General features: G+C 54.4%; 2 protein-coding genes across 5 annotated transcripts; one reads left to right on the top strand and one right to left on the bottom strand.

The window, feature by feature from the left end:
• The first annotated feature begins 1984 nt into the window (after positions 1 to 1984).
• SLC25A51 (solute carrier family 25 member 51) lies at positions 1985 to 6693 on the top strand. Of its 3 annotated transcripts, XR_012578285.1 has the most exons (3): positions 1985 to 2198; positions 2812 to 4346; positions 4447 to 6693. XR_012578285.1 is itself a non-coding variant. In XM_074533509.1 (2 exons), exon 2 carries the CDS (start codon positions 3432 to 3434, stop codon positions 4275 to 4277), a length of 846 nt encoding a protein of 281 aa, XP_074389610.1. In that variant the 5' UTR covers positions 1986 to 2198; positions 2812 to 3431; the 3' UTR covers positions 4278 to 6693. The 3 variants fall into 3 exon arrangements, 2 of the variants coding, with proteins under 2 accessions (XP_074389610.1, XP_074389611.1); XM_074533509.1 differs by having other exon boundaries at positions 1986 to 2198; positions 2812 to 6693; XM_074533510.1 differs by lacking the exon at positions 1985 to 2198 and adding an exon at positions 2217 to 2325 and having other exon boundaries at positions 2812 to 6693.
• Positions 6694 to 8256: 1563 nt separating this feature from the next.
• DCAF10 (DDB1 and CUL4 associated factor 10) lies at positions 8257 to 18281 on the bottom strand. 2 transcript variants are annotated; one of them, XM_074533502.1, is made up of 7 exons: positions 17908 to 18281; positions 17336 to 17449; positions 15274 to 15471; positions 14002 to 14204; positions 13800 to 13910; positions 12804 to 12949; positions 8257 to 11507 (listed from the first exon to the last, which is right to left on the bottom strand). In XM_074533502.1, exons 1-7 carry the CDS (start codon positions 18192 to 18194, stop codon positions 11163 to 11165), a joined length of 1404 nt encoding a protein of 467 aa, XP_074389603.1. In that variant the 5' UTR covers positions 18195 to 18281; the 3' UTR covers positions 8257 to 11162. The 2 variants fall into 2 exon arrangements, with proteins under 2 accessions (XP_074389603.1, XP_074389602.1); XM_074533501.1 differs by having other exon boundaries at positions 8257 to 11531; positions 17908 to 18260.
• Between the last annotated feature and the right edge of the window lie 1118 nt (positions 18282 to 19399).

Genomic DNA, 19399 nt, shown 5'->3' with positions numbered 1-19399 from the left:
CATTAGAACTATACTAAAAGAATAGAAGAAAGGATTTCATCAGAAGGCTGGCTAAGAATAGAAAAAGAAGGAATGATAACCAAGGTTTGTGGCTTGGACAGAGTCCGAGCCAGCTGACTGTGATTGGCCATTAATTAGAAACAACCACATGAGCCCAATCCCAGATGCACCTGTTGCATTCCACAGCAGCAGATAACCATTGTTTACATTTTGTTCCTGAGGCCTCTCAACTTCTCAGGAGGAAAAATCCTGAGGAAAGGATTTTTCATAAAAGATGTCTGTGACAGAGTTAATATAAAAGGGATGTTTTATTTGGAAGCATTCACGGGCAGTTGTGGAAAGATGTCCACAAAAGCCCACTCACACAGGATGAGTACAGTTTGTCTAAGTTTAGCAAATCAGCATAATTGACAATAAAGCACCAATTAGGAGGACAAGTGGTGATGCAACTCCCCACCCCAGGTCCAGCCCCTTCTCCGGAGCCCTCCCTTGGCGCTGGTGCACTTTGTCCATGACATTATCTCCAAGAGCTGCTCTCAACCTTGGGAGCCAGGAAAGAGCCAAGAAAGCACGGGGGCTTTGTACACCTGGGGCTTGGAGCTCTGGAATCTTTCTCTTTGTTTACAGAAAGACTATGGAAAATTACTGGGGAAACTGGTCACTAATACAAGAGGCTACAGAACTACAAATATATGTGTAAAGAATACAGAGAACATAGAAAAAAGACAAAATCCATATAGCATCACTATGTGCACGATCTCCAGCTGCTCACAGTGACCCCGAGATGCGTCACAAAGTCTCTGTTCCCAGCCCGGTGCTCAAAGAAGCAGTCAGGGCTCTTCATTTCTCGGTCTCAAGGTTGTTTATTGTTCTTTATCTTTTTAGAATGGGGGTTCAGGGGCAAGATGGAGGGATCTGGGCATGTCCAGCCTTTCTCCTTCTTCTTCTTGGCCTCCATCTTCTGGGTGATGGTGGCACTTTGGGATTGGTTTAGAGTAGAAGCTCACTGTCTAACACAGGTGATGGGTATTGGGAAGTAACTGTAAATATTGTACAGGTAGTTTTAGTATAAAAAGATAACAGTGCCCTGGGGCAGGCAGAGTGCCTCTGACTGTCCTGCTGGAGGGACCTGGGCAGGGCAGGAGAAAGAATTTTATAGGTAAGGAGCAACAAACAACTTTGAGACTGAGAAATGAAGAGCCCTGACTGCTTCTTTGAGCAGTGGGCTGGGAAAAAGAGACTTTCTAACATTTCTCGGGGTCATTAAGAGAATCTTCACAGCTGAACCCATAAACACCAAGGGACATGTGCTGCACCACAGCACTGGCTGTCTGTGTACAAGATCCCTGCAAAGAGAGCAATGGGTATTAACGAATGAGACTTAAAAGCAACATAATTGGACAATACTACTTCTCCTTGGGCAAGGACCCATTCTGTACCCAGCAGGAGAGGGACCAGGCAGCAGCAGCAGCACCCACGGCCAAGGGCAGCGGTACACACCGCAATGAATGCGGGCCGTACAGTCTGTTACCGAACCGGTAACACCAACTCGGCTCCGCGCCAGCACAGACATCCCCCGGCGCTGCCCGTCCGCACGGACCCAGCTCTCTGGAACCGGCTAGGGCCCGCCGGGGAGCACCTGGGGCCGCACAAGGGGCTTAGAGCCCGGCCCGACCCCGTGAGGAGCCGGCCCGGTAGGGATCGGGGGAGCTCCGGAAGGGCAAAGACTGACCGTGCGGAGCGGAGCTCTCCGGGAGCTCAGCCCCGCCAACCCCGTGCGGAGCGGAGCTCTCCCGACCCGGAGAGCCCCTGGCCCTCCCTCAGCTCCCTCAGGCTGCTCCCGCCCGCCTCCGCCCCGCCCTCGGGGGCGTGGCTACAGATCACCGCAGTCTGATTGGCGGACGCACGTGGAGGCGCGGCCTGTGTCGGGGTGGTTGACACGGCCGGGTCCTCGCGCCCTCCGCCGGCTCCGCCCCGTGCGGTAGCGTGGTGGCGTCACACGGCGGCGCGGTGACGTCAGAGAGCGGCGCGAGGCCGCGCCGTGCCGGGCGCTGGTGGCGCCGCGATCGCGGTAACGGTGCGGGCCCCGTGCGGGCCCGGTGCGAGCCTGGTGCGAGCCCGGTGCGTTCGCCGTGCGCTCCTCTCTGCTCCGCTCCGCTCCGCCCCTCTCCGCTCCGCTATGGCAGCGCCGCCCGCAGGTGCGTCCCGTCCCGCCGCGGCCGCGCAGGCGCCGGGGCAGCGGCAGCCGCGGTTCGCTGGGCCCGGCCGGGCCGCAGCCGCCGCCGAGCTGACCTTGGGCCCCGGCGGAGGCGCTGGAGGGCGGCGGTGCGGGCCCGGGGGGCGGGAGCGGGGCCCGCAGGTGCGCGGGGCTGCGGCCGCTCCGGTCGGTGCGGGCAGTACGAGCGCTGCCCCGGGGACCGAGACGCTGCCGGCGTCAGAGGCGGCGGGAGCCTCGGGGAACAAACGGCTCTGCCGTTCTTCCCCATCCTTTCTCTGCCTTTCTCCCCCCGCCCTTTTCTTCCCTCCCTTTTCTCCTCCCTGTTTCTCCCAGCTCCTTTGTCTCTCTCTGTCCTTTCCTTTTCTTTCTCCCCTTCTCTTTTCGGTAGCTCCTTATGCCGGGCAGGTGCTCCCCAAGCGCCCCTTAGATCCTGGGATCTCCTGCTGGTGCTGGGGAGCATTTGGGGCTCAGGAACACCCCCAGCCCCACACGGCTGTCACGGACCTCGCTGTGATCGAGGGTGGGATGTGGGCACCTGCAGAAACATATTTTCATAACTGTTAAGTAAATAATCCCATTCTTCTGTCAAACAGGGCTTGCCAGGTAGAGATCCCTGCAGTCCTCCTTCAGACTGTCTGGCCAAGCTGCCTCTGTCCACATCCTTGAGGACCCCAGGCCAGCTGAATTCCACCTGTGACCCTCCTCAGCAGAGCGAGGACGTCGAGCCCGGGGGCTGATGCGGAGGAGGCTGCGTGGCAGTGAGCTGGGACTGATTGAATCTGTGCCCTGTGCCAGTGGGGTCACACCCGTGTGGCACCTGTGCCTCCCTAACACCGAGTTAGCTGGTGTTCGGTGCCACAGGGGGAGGCAGAGTGTAAGGATGGGGCTTTGTGATGCCGCTGTACACGTTTGATGCAGTTTTGGTGTTTCGTAGGTTTCTTGGCAGCCTCTCTTTTGTTCACACAGTATTCTGTTAGCGCGAGGGCCAGCCTTTCGCTGTCGGAGTCGACGATTCCAGGGGGATTTGTTGCTGTTTAGGTTTGGAGCAGCGCAGAAGGGAGGCAGCGCTGCTCCCTGAGCATGGCCCAGCCCCTGCCAGCGCCGGCTGCTTGCTGCTGCTGCTCCCCGGGGCGCCGCTGCGCGCTGCAGGGCTGATGCGCTAGCGCCGGGGCTCTGCTCTCACCGCCTCTCGGTGGCACGGAGCGGCGGCGCCATGGCGCTGGCAGCCCCCGAGGAGGCCGTGTGCTCCTCGGGCAGCAAGCACTACGTGTGCGGGCTGTGCGCGGCCTTCACCAACATCGCGGTGACGTTCCCCATCCAGAAGGTGCTGTTCCGGCAGCAGCTGTACGGGCTGCGCGCCCGCGAGGCCGTGCGCCAGCTGCGCCGCGACGGGCTGCGCACGCTGTACCGCGGCATCCTGCCGCCGCTGCTGCAGAAAACCACCACGCTGGCGCTCATGTTCGGCCTCTACGAGGATTTCTCGGCGCTGCTGCTGAGCCACGGCCGCGGCCCCGAGCTGCTGACGCGCAGCGCGGCCGCCGCGCTGGCCGGCACCACCGAGGCCGTGCTGACGCCCTTCGAGCGCGTGCAGACGCTGCTGCAGGACTACAAGCACCACGACAAGTTCACAAACACTTTCCAGGCTTTCAGGGTGCTGAGGGCCTACGGGGTGCGGGAGTACTACCGGGGATTGGTGCCCATCCTGCTGCGGAACGGGCCCAGCAACGTGCTCTTCTTCGGGCTGCGCGGGCCCATCAAGCAGAGTCTGCCCGAGGCCACCTCGTACAGCTCTCACCTGGTCAACGACTTCATCTGCGGGGGGCTGCTGGGCGCCCTGCTGGGCTTCCTCTTCTTCCCTGTGAACGTGGTAAAGACTCGCATGCAAGCTCAGATCGGTGGCGAGTTCCAGTCCTTCTCCAAGGTGTTGGCGAAGATCTGGCTGGAGCGCGACAGGAAGGTGATGCACCTGTTCCGAGGAGCCCACCTGAACTACCACCGCTCTGTGCTGTCCTGGGGGATCATCAACGCCACCTACGAGTTCCTGCTGAAGCTGCTGTGACCCGTCCTGCTCGAGGGGCACCAGCGCTCGTTGTCCCAGGGAGCAGTGCCTGTGCCTCCTGTGACACAGGTAATTCCTCCCAGCCTTCCGTATTTATGGGGTGAATGGTGATACATTTAAACCTTGGTGCAATTATGACGAACTTCTTAAAGTATTCCTTTGCTGGCAGGTGAGTTTGCCCATAACAGAGCTACCAGACAAACACAAGGTGTAAAAGAGGAAAGAATAGTCTGTTATCACTCCCAAAATTGCGCTATGCTCTGTGGTGGGATGCACTCCACTGCCCATGTTTAGAACATGAGAATCAAGGAGGAGCTGAAGAAAAACAATTCCATTGCCTGATCATCTTCCCAGTCTCGATTTTGGAACTGCATTTTCAGATGCTTTGGGGTCCTCATTACTTTGTGTGAAGCTCAGAGGACAGATACACAAGGGGATGGCTGAAGTGCAGAGCTCCCAGCTGCACCTCAGCCCGCTGCAGCCGCTGCAGGGTGCAGCCTGTGGTGACCACGTCCTCCAGCCGTGGCACTGAACGTGTGACCTCAGCCAGGCTGGATCTGTGTGCGTGTGTGTGCGTGTTTGTACGTGTGCCTTCCTGTCAAAAGGGAAAAGTGGAAGGAATGGGACAGCAAACTCACTAAAGCTTTAAAGTGTCCTTCCTCGTTAAAAAACATGGAGTTTGTTCTGCTTTTTTTCTGAGGACTTTTTATTTTTTAATTGCTGCTTTTTCCGTTGCCTCCAGCTGCAGGAGCAGGGAGGTGTCCCTGTGTGTAAGGGCACTCCAGCTCCTGCAGCTGCTCAAGCACTTCACAGGCTTTTTGCACTGCCACATCTTGTCTTTTCTCAGCTCCCTCTGTGGAGTTAGCGGTCACGAGGTGTTTGTGACACCCAAAACTCGGGGATCTGCCTGCTCGGCGTGTGTTGTGTTAAAGGTTCTGGCACACAGGAGTGGCACAGGCAAGGTGGGAGAGTCCTGGGTGACCTGCTTCACTGGAGGTCTGCAGGTGGAGTGGAGACGAAAAGCCAAAGATGACCTTGGAAGCAGGGAGCAGGAAAGGTGGAGTGCTTGGAGACGTGTTTCAGGACTTCTGCTGGCAAGCAGTGAAAGGAACTGACAGAAATGTGTGTCTTACGCAGGAGTTCAGAGAGAGGAGACTTGAGGCTTTAGATACAGGGACAGAGGAGCGAGCACAACCCTGAGCTGGATCAGCAAAAGTGTTTGAGTCTCCCTGAGGGCTTCCTCTTCACTTAAACTCTACATTCACATGTAAACCAAAACACTTTGGATGATGGGGAGCAGCAAAGCTTTCAGACACTGCTTTGAATTTAGTCTTTTCTTAAGTCTTGGAGGGGCTATTGCTTTTCTGAATTTGAGTTTTCCGTTTGCTAAAACTGTCTTCCAGAATCAATCCTAATCAGCGTGTTGTAATCATACAGTCCTGAGCTTCAGACAGTGTGGGTGGGCACAAGCGCGAGTTCCTGCATCCCAGTGGTGATTATCCATCTAAATAAAATGTTTACTGGATGTTTGTTACTGGCAGAATCTGATTTTTACCAGTGTACCTTCTTTTTGTAATCACTCCTTGATGGAATAAAAACAAAATCTGCATCCTGTTTCTCTGTGGAAGATGTTATGTGCTCCTGTAATGTCAGGGAAGCCAAAGTGTTGAGGCTGAGAAATAGTGGAGCCCTGGGTCTGAGGTTCAGTGTCAGTTTTGACTGTTCAAATGTCATTTTCAGAAAAATTTAATGTAAAAGCACTACTGTGACACACACACTTGTGAATGGCAGCATCTAAGCACTAGGAAGTGTTTTTCCTCTTAATTTTTAGGGGGCATGCAAGAGCCAGCATGGCCGATTTTAACATAAATAAAATACGTTTCAATTCAGTGAATTATTAAATGTTTATTATGCAAGCAAGAGAAACTGTCCACAAATAGTAAGTTACTGTACGGCTGTAAGTACAATACTTCCAAAGCAGTTCTGATACTTCATATACGGTATTAAAAGGCTACAGTTTTTACTAGGAAATCTCAGGTATTTCAAAATACTCTACATGCACAATTTGTTTCTGTATTAAAAACCTTAGACTTAACTGAGGATATTTAGTGCTTTAGAAAATGCACCTTTGACTAAGATCAGCCAATGAGAAGTTTCTGTTTCCTGCAGGTTAAAAACATGATGGGTCGTTGACTTCCTCCTTTCTTTCCAACTGTTTAGGATCTTGTAAACTAAATTTTTTGAAACCTTCCATTTGGCAAGTGTATTTCTTTTTTCCCAAGAGTTTATATGTCTTTTAAGAGTTTATAGAGCAACAGACCCATGTATTACTATGTCAGAACCTTCTCCACATCAGCGCTACCCAAATTAAAACCACAACACAAACAGAAACAAAGCCCACTAAATTAACCAAGACCCCTCCCCGAAAAAACTGATGTTTACATTCTCATTCTGGTGGTAGGCATTGAGCTGTCCTTACCCCAAGACTCCGCGAGTGCAAACAATCGTGTGTGTGTGTGTGTGTGTGAGTGTGTGCGTGTGTGTGTGGGCACCGCTGTGCTTGTCCTCTATCCCCATGGCGCGGCGGTGCCATCCTGGCGCGGGCACTGCGGGCGCTCCGGGCTGGGCGGGAGCGGAACCGGCCCCGGTACCGGCCCTGGCAGCAGGAGTGGAACCAGCCCCGGTACCGGCCCTGGCAGCCGGAGCAGAACCGGCCCCGGTACCGGCCCTGGCGGCCGGAGCAGAACCAGCCCCGGTACCAGAACCGGCCCCGGTACCGGCCCTGGCAGCCGGAGCAGAACCAGCCCCGGTACCGGCCCTGGCAGCCGGAGCGGAACCGGCCCTGGCGGCGGGAGCGGAACCGGCCCCGGTACCAGCCCTGGCAGCTGGAGCAGAACCAGCCCCGGTACCAGAACCAGCCCCGGTACCGGCCCTGGCAGCCGGAGTGGAACCGGCCCCGGTACCGGCCCTGGCAGCCGGGAGCAGAACCAGCCCCGGTACCGGCCCTGGCAGCCGGAGCAGAACCAGCCCCGGTACCGGCCCTGGCAGCGGGAGCAGAACCAGCCCCGGTACCGGCCCTGGCAGCGGGAGCAGAACCAGCCCCGGTACCGGCCCTGGCAGCGGGAGCAGAACCAGCCCCGGTACCAGCCCTGGCAGCCGGAGCTCGCTGTGTGAGGCCGCCACAGCGCCCACAGAGCTCAGAACCAGCCCCGGTACCGGCCCTGGCAGCGGGAGTGGAACCGGCCCCGGTACCGGCCCTGGCAGCCGGAGCAGAACCAGCCCCGGTACCGGCCCTGGCGGCGGGAGCAGAACCAGCCCTGGTACCGGCCCTGGCAGCGGGAGCAGAACCAGCCCTGGTACCGGCCCTGGCAGCGGGAGCAGAACCAGCCCCGGTACCAGAACCAGCCCCGGTACTGGCCCTGGCAGCGGGAGCAGAACCAGCCCCGGTACCGGCCCTGGCAGCCGGAGCTCGCCGTGTGAAACCACCACTCACGGTGCTCACAGAGCTCAGAACCGGCCCCGGTACCGGCCCTGGCAGCGGGAGCAGAACCGGCCCCGGTACCGGCCCTGGCAGCCGGAGTGGAACCGGCCCCGGTACCGGCCCTGGCAGCGGAAGCGGAACCGGCCCTGGCAGCGGGAGCGGAACCAGCCCCGGTACCGGCCCTGGCAGCCGGAGCTCGCTGTGTGAGGCCGCCACAGCGCCCACAGAGCTCAGAACCGGCCCCGGTACCGGCCCTGGCAGTGGGAGCAGAACCAGCCCCGGTACCGGCCCTGGCGGTGGGAGCAGAACCAGCCCCGGTACCGGCCCTGGCAGCCGGAGCTCGCCGTGCGAAGCCGCCACAGCACCCACAGAGCTCCAGCCCCCAGACCCGCCGTGAGTCCCTCCTGTGCTGCCCCCCAGCCCTGCCGTGAGCCGCCCGCCCCTCTGCCAGCGCAGTCCTTCCTCCCTTGGAAATGGTTCCTTACAGTTGTTTCACAGTTTTGTATACTTCTCGAGGTCGAGCATTCAGTTTTTTGAAACACAACTAGAAGATAAGCTTTTTTTTTTTTTGTTTGACTACCTAGAAATAACCCAAAGCTCACCAACACGTAATTTCATTGTTTCAGTAATGCTACCGAGAGAGAACTGAAAACACTTGCACCACCACATGACTGTGAGGCATGTCAGCTGTAAGTCACTGAGAAGTGACCTTCACAGGTAAAACATGGTAAAGCCTTCATGGAAAACTCCCAAGTTTGTTGAAAAGGAGTAATCAATCGAATGACCAAAATCTAAGACTACCTACTTACTCTAATTCAAACTTATTACAAATGTCATTGGAAAAACTAAGTAACATTTCTACAGCATACATGTACAGATTCTGTCATTTTATGCATCTGCTGGACACGCTACAAAAGCATCAAGGTGACCAAACCCCTCCACCAGGCCAGGCAGGGCCTGCCAGCCAACCACAGGTGCTGTCAAGGAGCGGTGGTGACACATCTGTCACACATCTGTCACACATCTGTCACACATCTGTCACACATCTGTCACTTGGGGGTCATGGTCCTCTGTACAGAAAGGTGAGTGTCCAAAGCTCAGCACAATACTGGTGTAAAACACAGCGTATCATGAGGTAGAATTAAAAAGGTAACACTCAGTGCATATTCACAGGCATAGCGTTACAGTCACTAGGGATCCACCAGTCTGAGGAGGTTCTGACAGGAAAACAAAAACAGCCTTGGAAACACACAGAGAACCCCCTCGGTCCTGTGGGTGCTCCTTCACCTGCAAAACAAACACTGTGCAAGCCCGTGAGAACCCCAAGGCTCTCTCAAGTGTCCCTGCAGTCCCTTCCGTGATGTGTAATAAAACATTAAATAAGGTGAGAAAACAGCAGCCTGGCAGTGGGACAGCAAATGCCTGGGGAAAAATGGCTGCAGTCCCGGGCAGGACCTGGGCTCTTTCCCCAGACAGCTTGGCCCTTACAAACTCCCTGTAGCTCCTCCTCTGCATGAAAAGCCTGCGTGCCAGGCTCGTCCCCGCAGGCTCGGGCCAGCAGAAGGGATGGTTGCCCTCAGATTACCCTGCACACAAAACCGAAGGCTTTGCATCACCAAAGAAATTCCTCAAAAGAGGAAACTTGGGATTTTATTCTGTCATAATATAGAGGAGGCTTTAATTTCACAATGACTTCTGCACCAACACCAGGGTATACTACCCACATAAATACAAAGCTACAGGAGGGTCCTCAGGCTTACCTTTCCAGCTCTCTCACATCCGTGTATGTTGTCTTTATCCCCAAATACGTTTTGCAAAAGGCTTTGTAAGAGCTTTGAACAAGTGTGGTCTGCTGAGCCAGAGAGTGTACCTGAACACCAGCAGGTGACAGTCTTTTCAGGTAAAGTTCCCTGCTGAACTGAGTGTGTGACTAGTCTGCAAAACTTCAGTGAAACACTAAAAAACCTCATCTTGGAACATGTAAGTGATGAGAATGTTATGAACTGATATGGATGTACAACACCTGTGCATTTACAAGGTCAGCTCTATTAATTCAAGGGCTGAAATCTGGCATTCCTACTCTGGGTGTGACCACAGAATCCCCTGAGCTGGAGGGGACCCAAGGGTCACCCAGTGCCCCCCGTGCCCTGCCCAGAGCCCACCCTGGGCATCCCTGGAGCACTGTCCAGGCTCTGCTGGAGCTGTGGCAGCCCTGGGGCCGTGCCCATTCCCTGGGCAGTGCCAGCAGTTACCCCTCTGGGGAGCAGAACCTTTCCTGCTCTCCATCCCCAACTCCCCTGGCCCTGGCCCAGCCCCAGCCGTGCCCTGCTCCTGTCCCTTGTTCCCGTCAGTACCTGCCCCTCCAGTGCCCCACAGGAGGATGCTCAGGAGCACCACGAGATCTCATCTCAGACTCCTCCAAGCTGAGCAAACCAAGTGATCTCAGCTGCTCCCATACAGCTTCCCCTCCAACGTGAGCAGTACAGTGCTCACACCTGATGACAAGCCTGGTTAGACCCAGGCACATCCCACTGTTGGCAGGTGTGCTTTTAACACCCTCCCAAACTGACAGCACACGTGAAGAAAGGCTCACCTGGTGATACCAAAGGAATTTCCCCCACTGACAGAGTGCAGCCAGGTGTGTGTGGGGAGACAGCCAGGTGGGAAACACCCAACATCAGCAGAAAGCCACCATGATTCAGATGTGGAAGGCCCTCTGCAGAGGAGGGGCCGGAGCTGCCGTGCTGCACAAACCCAGAGGGATCCTCTGGGCCAGGGTCCTCCCCAGTGCTGAGTGGGGGGCTCCAGGGGAGCCTGCCTGTGCAAGTGTGGGCCTGGGTGACCTCCAGTGGTCCTGCCAGCCTAAGCCACACCATGACTCATTATTCTAGCCAATGACAACCACATTAACATAGAAATGAAAGCAAAATTCCTTTTTCTTTTTTTTTTCTGTTTTTTTTTTTTTTTTTTTTTTGGTGGGAGTAACTAACCGTGTTGCTTTATGTAGACAAGCAGTCCATTATCTACTAATCACCACAGAGTTGCTTCAGCGACAGAAGAGGAAGCAGAGGTGAGGCAGGAGGTACCTGGGCACCTGCCCCTCTGTGCTGCTCCACACAGCCCACTGGAGTTGTGCTGAAGGCAACAATCAAGTACCAGGGTACAAACACAGCAGGACAGCAGCCCGATGGCACAGCATCAGCAGGAGCAGAGGTCTGGTGGGCTCACAGATGCAGGACCCAAATCCCCGTGGCGCTGGCCTAAAATAAATCCTTCCAGCTCACATCCAGGCACAGCAGCCGTGACTCCTCTGGGCTCCGAGGCTTTGCAGAGAGCACACTTCCACTCAGCTGACGGAACACCCACCAAGGTCCATCCATCCGGGGTGGGGGCCGCTGCCGTGCCTAGAACTTTGGCTGGTAGAGGGAGACGCGTCCGCTAAGGCACCCCGAGGCGATCTGACAGTGCGTGGGCGAGAACTTGGTGGTGAGCACCACGTCGTTGTGCGAGTAGAGCGAGCGGATCTCGCGCAGCGGGCTGGCCTCCCGCGGCAGGCAGTCCACCAGCTCGCTGCAGTGCGCGTCGAAGCCCAGCAGGCGGATGCCGAAGCCGTGCGGCGACGAGATCATGCGGCCGTCGGGGCTGAAGCACAGCTCCTTGATGTAGCCCCGGCCCACGTTGGCCTCCTCGATGCAGTGCGTCAGGCGCAGCGAGCAGCGCGGCGACACGGGCCGCACCGGGGCTCCTTCCTGGAATTCATAGACACAAGTCCACTAAAGGGAGAGGCAGAGAAAGGGACACTGAAAGAGAAGTAAAGCACGGCAAACACACATTCCCTCCCCCTGCGCCTCTACAGGCGACGGCAGCTCGTGTGAACAGGTGGGACATGCTCCTGCTGGCCTGCTCCCACTGCCTCAGCATCTCCCTCCCTCCCTGTCACCACTCCCTGTCAGCACTGAAACTGCTGTTCTGATTAAACGGGTGCCAGATTTAATCTTTCCAATCTAGGTTTCATCTGCAGAGAGCAAAGCCTTTCTCACCTTGACCAGTGGCAATATGTCAGCATGGCCTTTCTCAGCTAACCAACTATTAATAAAGCTCTCCACATTAAAGCTCTCCACATAATCCTTTGGCCAGGCACCTGCTCTAATTTAGCAAATATTTAAATTAAGTCTATAAAGTCAGATGCAGCTGACTGTACCTCAGAGCAGATCACTGGCATTTTATGCCTTTGACTTCAAAAGGAATGGGATCTTGAAGCAAGTGGGTAACAGACTTTTGAAGGAAGGTTATGAACAGCTCTGCAAGCCAGTTTGTTATTTGTGAGGCACATTAAGGATCCCTGTCTGTCATCTCATTATTTAATATCAGAACAAATGTAAAAAAAAAAAAATCAATGACAAAGTTTATATTGTGTTGATTCTACTTCAGCCCCAAGACAAGCACTCCTAGCTGTGTTTCATGCATCCTTCTGAAATAACCACAACCGGAAAAGTACCAATGAGTATTAATAAAACAGAATAAGGCAGACTCTAGGACTAAGAGAAATTATAACTCAATCACCAGCACCAACTGATCCAATGTAACATTTGCATGTTACAAAAATTCTGTGTTGTACATCAGTTTGATTGTTGCAGAGCCAGCATTAAAATTCATAACCAACCTGCTAAGCTTCCACTTGGTCCTCTACAGTTGTGTAAAGGGTTACCTTTACAAAGAGTGACTTTCTTCAACAACAACAAAAAAACCCAAATAAATGCACAGAGACAGAAAACAATCCCAGGAAAACCAAATGAACCTCAATTTACATCAGCAATCAAAGTAACTAAAACATTTTATTACTGGTCCAGTAATATTTATATATTATATACATATTTATTATTGCAAATTAGAGGAGCAGAATCTGCAGCCTGCAGCTGAACTGCAGCTGGTCTCACGACTTCCTGCATCAAGGAGAAGGCCTGAAGCAGGTTCTAGCAGGAAGATCATTTAAGAAAAACCCCAAAAGCACATATTTGGAAGAAGAGCTCGAGGCAGTGCGTTACCTCCTGGTCGTCTGTGTTGCTGGAGCAGCGCAGCAGCGTGGCCCAGCCCTTGGGGTGCAGCTGCAGGGATGTGATGCAGTTACCACGGTCTCTCTCTCCAGGAACCTCTGGTGTTAACACCTCCAGGCTATTCCTGGGTGATCCCCCTGCAAGGGAATTACCTGTGAGTCGCAGTGAAACAGCACACAGTGACCCCCAGCTCTCCCACCGGTCCTGCTGCTCACATGGGGACACGGAGACTCAGAGGGTCACAGGAACCCTGAGCCAGCACCCATGGGCTCAGGCTCCACTTCAAACAGCTCCTTTTGGTGAAACTGGGGTGCCCAGACCTGCACTGAACCCACCACACTGACAGCTACACAAACCTTCCACACTCACGCTCCTCATTGGTATTACAGCAAAATCTAACCAGTGAGGTTTTTATAAGATTTGCTGATTTTCAAACTTGTATGATGTGCTCTCCAAATTCCTCCCAACACTTGCTCAGCTTGCAGGTTTTCTCCCTTCTTCCCCTCACTCCCAGGTAAATCACTCCCTGGCATCCAGGTAAGCCTCCCCTCACCAGTATGCTTCAGCATCTCACAACCCCAGTAGCTAAAAATTAACATTACATTCTTTCAAATGACAAGGGATGCACACAGTATTCACCCATTTGCCAAATCCATGCTGATTCTCTGGATTTCTCCCTGAAAGAACATCCACACAAACTTTGTGCGTGGAAAAACAAAAGGGAGCACCTCCATGAAACAACAACATACTAACATAAAATACAGATCTTGCTACTTTTACCAGATTTCTCAGATATAAAACCTGATTAGATCCCCAGGCTTTGGTGTGCAATGAGATTTTATTGGTTTAGTACAAGTCTCAGCAACACCATCCTTAAAAAACCACAGGACAGTTCTTGACTACTGCCCCCTGGCCTCCTTTGGATACAGCAAATCAAAGTCCAGGGTTTCTTTTCATTAATCTCTTTGTTAAGGGATCTGTTCCTACCTTCTCTCTGCGAGGGCCGTGACAGGGTTTTCTCAGAGGGCGGCCCTGAGCTGTTCTGGTGGCAGGGTGAGCCCACAGCTCGAGGGCCAGAGGAGCCTGACGATGTTATATCTGCAAACACACGCACACAGGTGAGCCCACAGGTGTCCCAGCACAGGTGGGCTGCTGCCCAGGAGCAGCACAGGCCCTCCCCTGCACTCACCTGAGCTCGACGTGGTCCTCCTGGCCCGTAAAATGGGGTAGCTGCCAACCTCTAAAGACTTGTTTAGGTCAAGGTCGTGCAAAATCAGAAGGTAGCCAGAGGAGGTGGAGATGAGCATTTTGGAACAGTCTGGTGTCAGCCTCATCCGCATCAGAAAACGGGTGTGGAAAAACTTCTTGTGAGGACATCCATCCTCTGTGCACCTGGACAGCACGACAAGCACAGCAGGGATGTGGTCAGCTGCAGCTCCAGGCCCTGACTGTGTCCACAAGGGCCCAGCATGTGCCAGCATCATTCATTTTGTTCACCCCAAAACTGTTTTTTAAAGCACTGTCTTTATCCTACTTTTTAATGGAATGGGTGAAGTCACATCTTCCCACAACTACAGCAATGAGGACAAAACCTCCTCTGGAAGGAAGAACTACGTTCTGGCATGTGGCAAAAGAAGCTCTTTTCTAACCATTTACCATTGCCAGAGAGGCAATGCAAGCTCTTTGTGAGAAATGCATATTTTATGATTGGCTTTTTGCAAATATTCAAATGCACATTATATGTGTTACGTTAGAAAGTAATGCTGTATTAATTTTCTTAAGCAATGTGTTAAATACAGTTTTAGGTTATAACATAATGTTAAAATAGAAACTGTGCTATGTAAGATACTTTTTTCTAAAGAAAGGACTTGCAGCGACATAGCAGCCACAGGACACCTGAATCTTTCAGAGAAACAGAATTTATTGCTCCATTATCAAAAGAAATGAACTTCTTCCTGCCTCACTCAGCTCTGGAGATGCTGTCAGGACTCAGAGGAAGCAGCTGAGAGTGCCCAGACAGAATCCTGTGTTTGAATAGAATTTATGCATCATGGATGAGGTGTATGAATATACAACAGGCTGTTGCTTTTTAGGGTTAATCCTCTCTTAACAAGGCCCTTTTTCAGGCTTATTTTTGCCCAGAAAAAGTACCCAGACCATACGTAACTCTTTGTTTCTATTGTCTCATATTATCCTAATCCAAATTGCCCAAATTATTATCACTCTAATTATATTACTATACTGAGAACCATTTTATTACTATTAAACTTTTACCATTTTAAAAACAAGCGACTGGCATTTTTCACACCTTGGTCCCAGTGTTTCAGAGCACAGTGTAGCCCCACTCTGGGAGGGAGGCTCTGTCTGGTGCATCTGTGCTGCTGTACCTGTGCTGGTGGTACCTGTGCATTGCACCTGTGCTGCTGTCCCTGTGCTGGGTGAGCTGCACAGAGCCCCGTACCTGTTGGTGTCCCAGATGATGACGTTGCCATCGAAGCCCGAGGTGACGAGCAGCCTGGTGTTGGTGTCGTACTCGATGTTCTTGACCCAGCTGGTGTGGCCATGCAGCGTGCACACTTTGGTGTTGAGCTTCCTCAGGTCCCAGAGCGCGATGGTGGTGTCGTCGGAGCACGTGGCGAACAGACGGTTATCCAGGAACCTGCAGGAGGCAACAGCTCAGGGCGCGCCCTGCGGGGCAGCAGGAGAGCACAGAGACACCAGAGCAGCCCAAACAAACCCCTCTGAACTCAGCACAGAGAGAGCAGCCCAAACAAACCCCTCTGAACTCAGCAGAGAGACCAGAGCAGCCCCAAACTCCTCTGTGAACTCAGCACAGACAGAGCAGCCCAAACAAACCCCTCTGAACTCAACACAGAGGTACCAGAGCAGCCCCCAAAACCCCCCTCTGAACTCAGGTCAGGACAGATATACCACAGCAGCCCAAAGAAATCCCCTCTTAACTAGCCAGCACAGAGAGAGCAGCCCCAAACCCCCTCTGAACTCAACACAGAGACACCAGAGCAGCCCCAAACCCCCTCTGAACTCAACACAGAGGTACCAGAGCAGCCCCAAACCCCCTCTGAACTCAGCACAGAGACACCAGAGCAACCCCAAACCCCCTTTGAACTCAACACAGAGACACCAGAGCAGCCCCAAACCCCCTCTGAACTCAGCAGAGACACCAGAGCAGCCGTAACAAACCTCTGAACTAGCCACTAGCCAAAACAGAGATACCACAGCAGCCCCAACCCACCCTGTGAACTGGCCAGCACAGAGAGAGCAGCCCAAACAAGCTCCTCTGAACTAGCCAAACTAGGCAAAACAGAGACAGCAGTCAAAGCCCCTCTGAGCTCAGCACAGAGCACGCATTGGGGTATGAACCAGCAGTGCCTCTGGAGCAAGCACAGAGGCACAGCACAAGTTTGGTGTGGGTTTTTCAGGGGGTCTGTGTGGCAATGAATTGTGTGCCAGCCACACGAGAGCCAAACCAGCAGAGGGGCACTCAGACAGAACCCCCATGGTAACTCAGCCTGCTCTCCCCTCTGCACAGCACTCAGCTCGCTGGGAAATCAACGGAATAAACGCAGCCTGGAGCTCCCTGAGGCAAATGCAAGGCTTTCCAAACACACCGAGGCAGGATGAGGCCTCGTTGGAGCACACACCAGCACAAGTGACTCGACTCAGTGAGAAAATGAATCACTGAGTTTGCAGATCAAAGGTGAGCACCACTGGAACTCAGGCATGCCTTCAGCTTCCCAAGGACAGGGCACACTGGCTCATGTTTGGAATTCTTTGGGTGAAGGCACTCCATTAAAAAAAGCCCTACCTGAGGTAAAAGGAACAAGACACCCATCCAGAAAACACACACTAAAAATCCTTCAGGCCCAGAGCTACACCACAGCAACAGCAACCAACTGTCAAGGAAAAAAAACCCCAAACTTTGGGGTTTGCTGCTCACAAGGCTCCATGTAAAGCTGTATAAAATGTGCAGAACAGAGCTCAGCTCCTCTGTGTCACACACACACACACGTTTTAATCCAGCCTTCCTGACACAACTGATGTAAAACGTCAGTCTTTGGTAAAAAAGGACAACCAGCTTGCGAAACACATCAGCTTATCTGATGGACACAGCACAGCACCCTACATCATATTTGGCTCTTCTGAGTGAAAACACTCAGAATTTTCTTGGGATTCTTTGTGTTTAGTTATTGGTTGAAGCTTTTTCGTTGCTGTGTCGTTGGTTGCTGGTTTGGGGTTTTGGAGTGGGTTTTTTTGCTTTGAGAATCTGACTGAAGAGCAGCTGGAATACTGTTAGAAGATACCTTAAAATCACGCCTCAAAATCTATTACCAGAACAACTTAAAACACCTGAATTTAAAAGGAAAAATACTACATGACAAAAACAGCGATAGTTTTAGAGTCCTGCTCCTGCTATTTCCAGCTCTACCCCAAGAAAGAGTAATATTTAAACTATACTGCCTAGGCATAGGCTGAGCTGTGTCAAAAGGTCCCTCCCGACCCACCTGATGTTGTTGACACAGTCTTCATGAGCTTCGGAGAGAGTCTTGATGTGCTTTGAAGAGATGGGGTCAAAGAGCAGGACCTCAGTCTGTTCACAGGCCACGGTCAGCACCGAGCTGCGGGGAGCACAACACAAAACCCCACGTTTGTGGTGGGTCCTGCCCTCCACCTGCGTCACCTGGTGCTCTGCCCACACCTTCCCGGGGCTCTGGGACAGGAAAGGTGACACCGAATCAAAGGTTCATCTGCAAATCGGTGGGGGTTTTTCACTAAACCCTTGCAAAGTACACATTTATCAGCACCACGGGGCCGCCGGCAGCAGCCGGAGCAGGATTGTCACCCCCATCCCCTCCTCCTGCACAGGGAGAGGCACCGCTGCAGGTGAGCTGGGAGAGGCACAGCCGGACACCTGGCGCCAGGTGCGTGCCCCAGTCCTTTAAAGCACAGCCCAGGGGTGCTGCTGATGGACACAGCGGCGACACCTGGGCACCAGAACGGGCCCTGCGCCTCGGGACCCCGGGCTCACCTGGGCGGGCAGCCGTAGCACGCCGCCCCCAGGATACGGCACACTTACCCGTCGGGCGAGTACTCGAGGTTGAAGACGGCGCCGTGCGTGCGGGTGCTGAGGGACACGGAGTCGGCGGGCTGGATGGCGCCGTACAGCCCGGTCATGGCGCCGAACGTGTCCCGCGCCGGGTCCACGGCGGCCCCGCGGCCCAGGCAGCGCCCGCGCAGCCAGGCGAAGAGGCCGCCGGGGGCGGCGGGCCCGGTGTCGGCGGGGTCGGCGTGGCGGGGCTGCGGCTCCGGGCCCGGCTCCGGGGCTGCCTGAGGGCCCGGCTCCGGCCCCGGGCCCGTGCTCATGGCGGCGGCGGCAGCGCCCGCCCGCGTCCGCCCCCTGCCGGCCGCCGCGCCGCACTGCGCCTGCGCGGGCCCGCCCGCGCCCCGCCCCTGCCGCGCCGGAGCGACACTGCGCCTGCGCGGCACGCCCCGTGCTCCGCCCACGCGGTCACGTGCTCGCCGCCCCACATGAGCGCGGCGCTTCAGGGCCCGGCCCGATCGGAGCGGCACCGCGAGAGGGCACCGGGCCCAGCCGAGTGGAACGAAACGGAACGGAACCGAATCGAACCGAGCAGGACAGAACCGGACAGGGCAGAAACAAACCAAACAGGACAGAACTGAACTGAGCCGAACAGAACCAAACCAAACAGAGCTGAACCGAGCCGGCCCAGCCGAGCCGAACCGAACCGAACGGAAAATGCAATCCCCCTCCCTCCGATTTATTGTACACTTTTGAAGTGAAGGGGCTCTCAGGCAAAGATACGGGAGCAGGAATAACAGTTCTGTACTACGAACATTAAAAATACAAATGCAATAGCACAAAGAGGAAATAAAACAACTGAGAGAGTGATCACAGTCGCTGCCCCCTGAGTGCCAGGGGGTGTCCCAGCCCCATCCCAGGGGGCTCAGCCCTCCTGCAGTGCCAGCTGTGGCTCTGCTGCAGCAGGGATCCTGCACAAGGGGGGAGTTTTCCTCTGCAGCTCCAGGGCTGCTGCAGATGGGCCTGGGCTCCCTCTGGCCATGCAGGGAGCAGAAAGCTGCTCCTCTGGCAGTGCAGGGGGCAGAGGCTGCTGGGGTGTCCCAAAGCTCAGATTGGATCCAGGGAGGAATGCTTGGCTCCTCCCCTGGGCGGGGCATCTCCCCACGGGATGCTGGGATTGGATCGGCCCTGCAGGGACACTCCCTGGCCAGGGACAGAAGGTGATTAATGATGAATGGGCCATGGACAGAAGGTGATTAATGATGAATGGGCCAGGGACAGGAGGTGATTAATGATGAATGGGCCATGGACAGCAGAGAGCTCCTGGAGGGAGGATTGGCTGTGGGAGAGATAAAGAACAACTGCCCCATGGACAGCAGAGAACTGCCCCAGCTCTGACAGATGGAAATGGAACACACACATATCAATGTAGGACAGGGTGTGGATGGGGCCTGTGCCTTGGGAGCGAGCCCTCCATGGGGACAGCCCCTCGGGCCAGCACCCTTTGCTCTCCTTAAGACAATTAGCA

Source organism: Zonotrichia albicollis, chromosome Z, assembly GCF_047830755.1.
Source record: "Zonotrichia albicollis isolate bZonAlb1 chromosome Z, bZonAlb1.hap1, whole genome shotgun sequence".
Lineage (NCBI taxonomy): Eukaryota > Metazoa > Chordata > Aves > Passeriformes > Passerellidae > Zonotrichia > Zonotrichia albicollis.
This window is presented reverse-complemented; position numbering and strand designations above follow the sequence as displayed.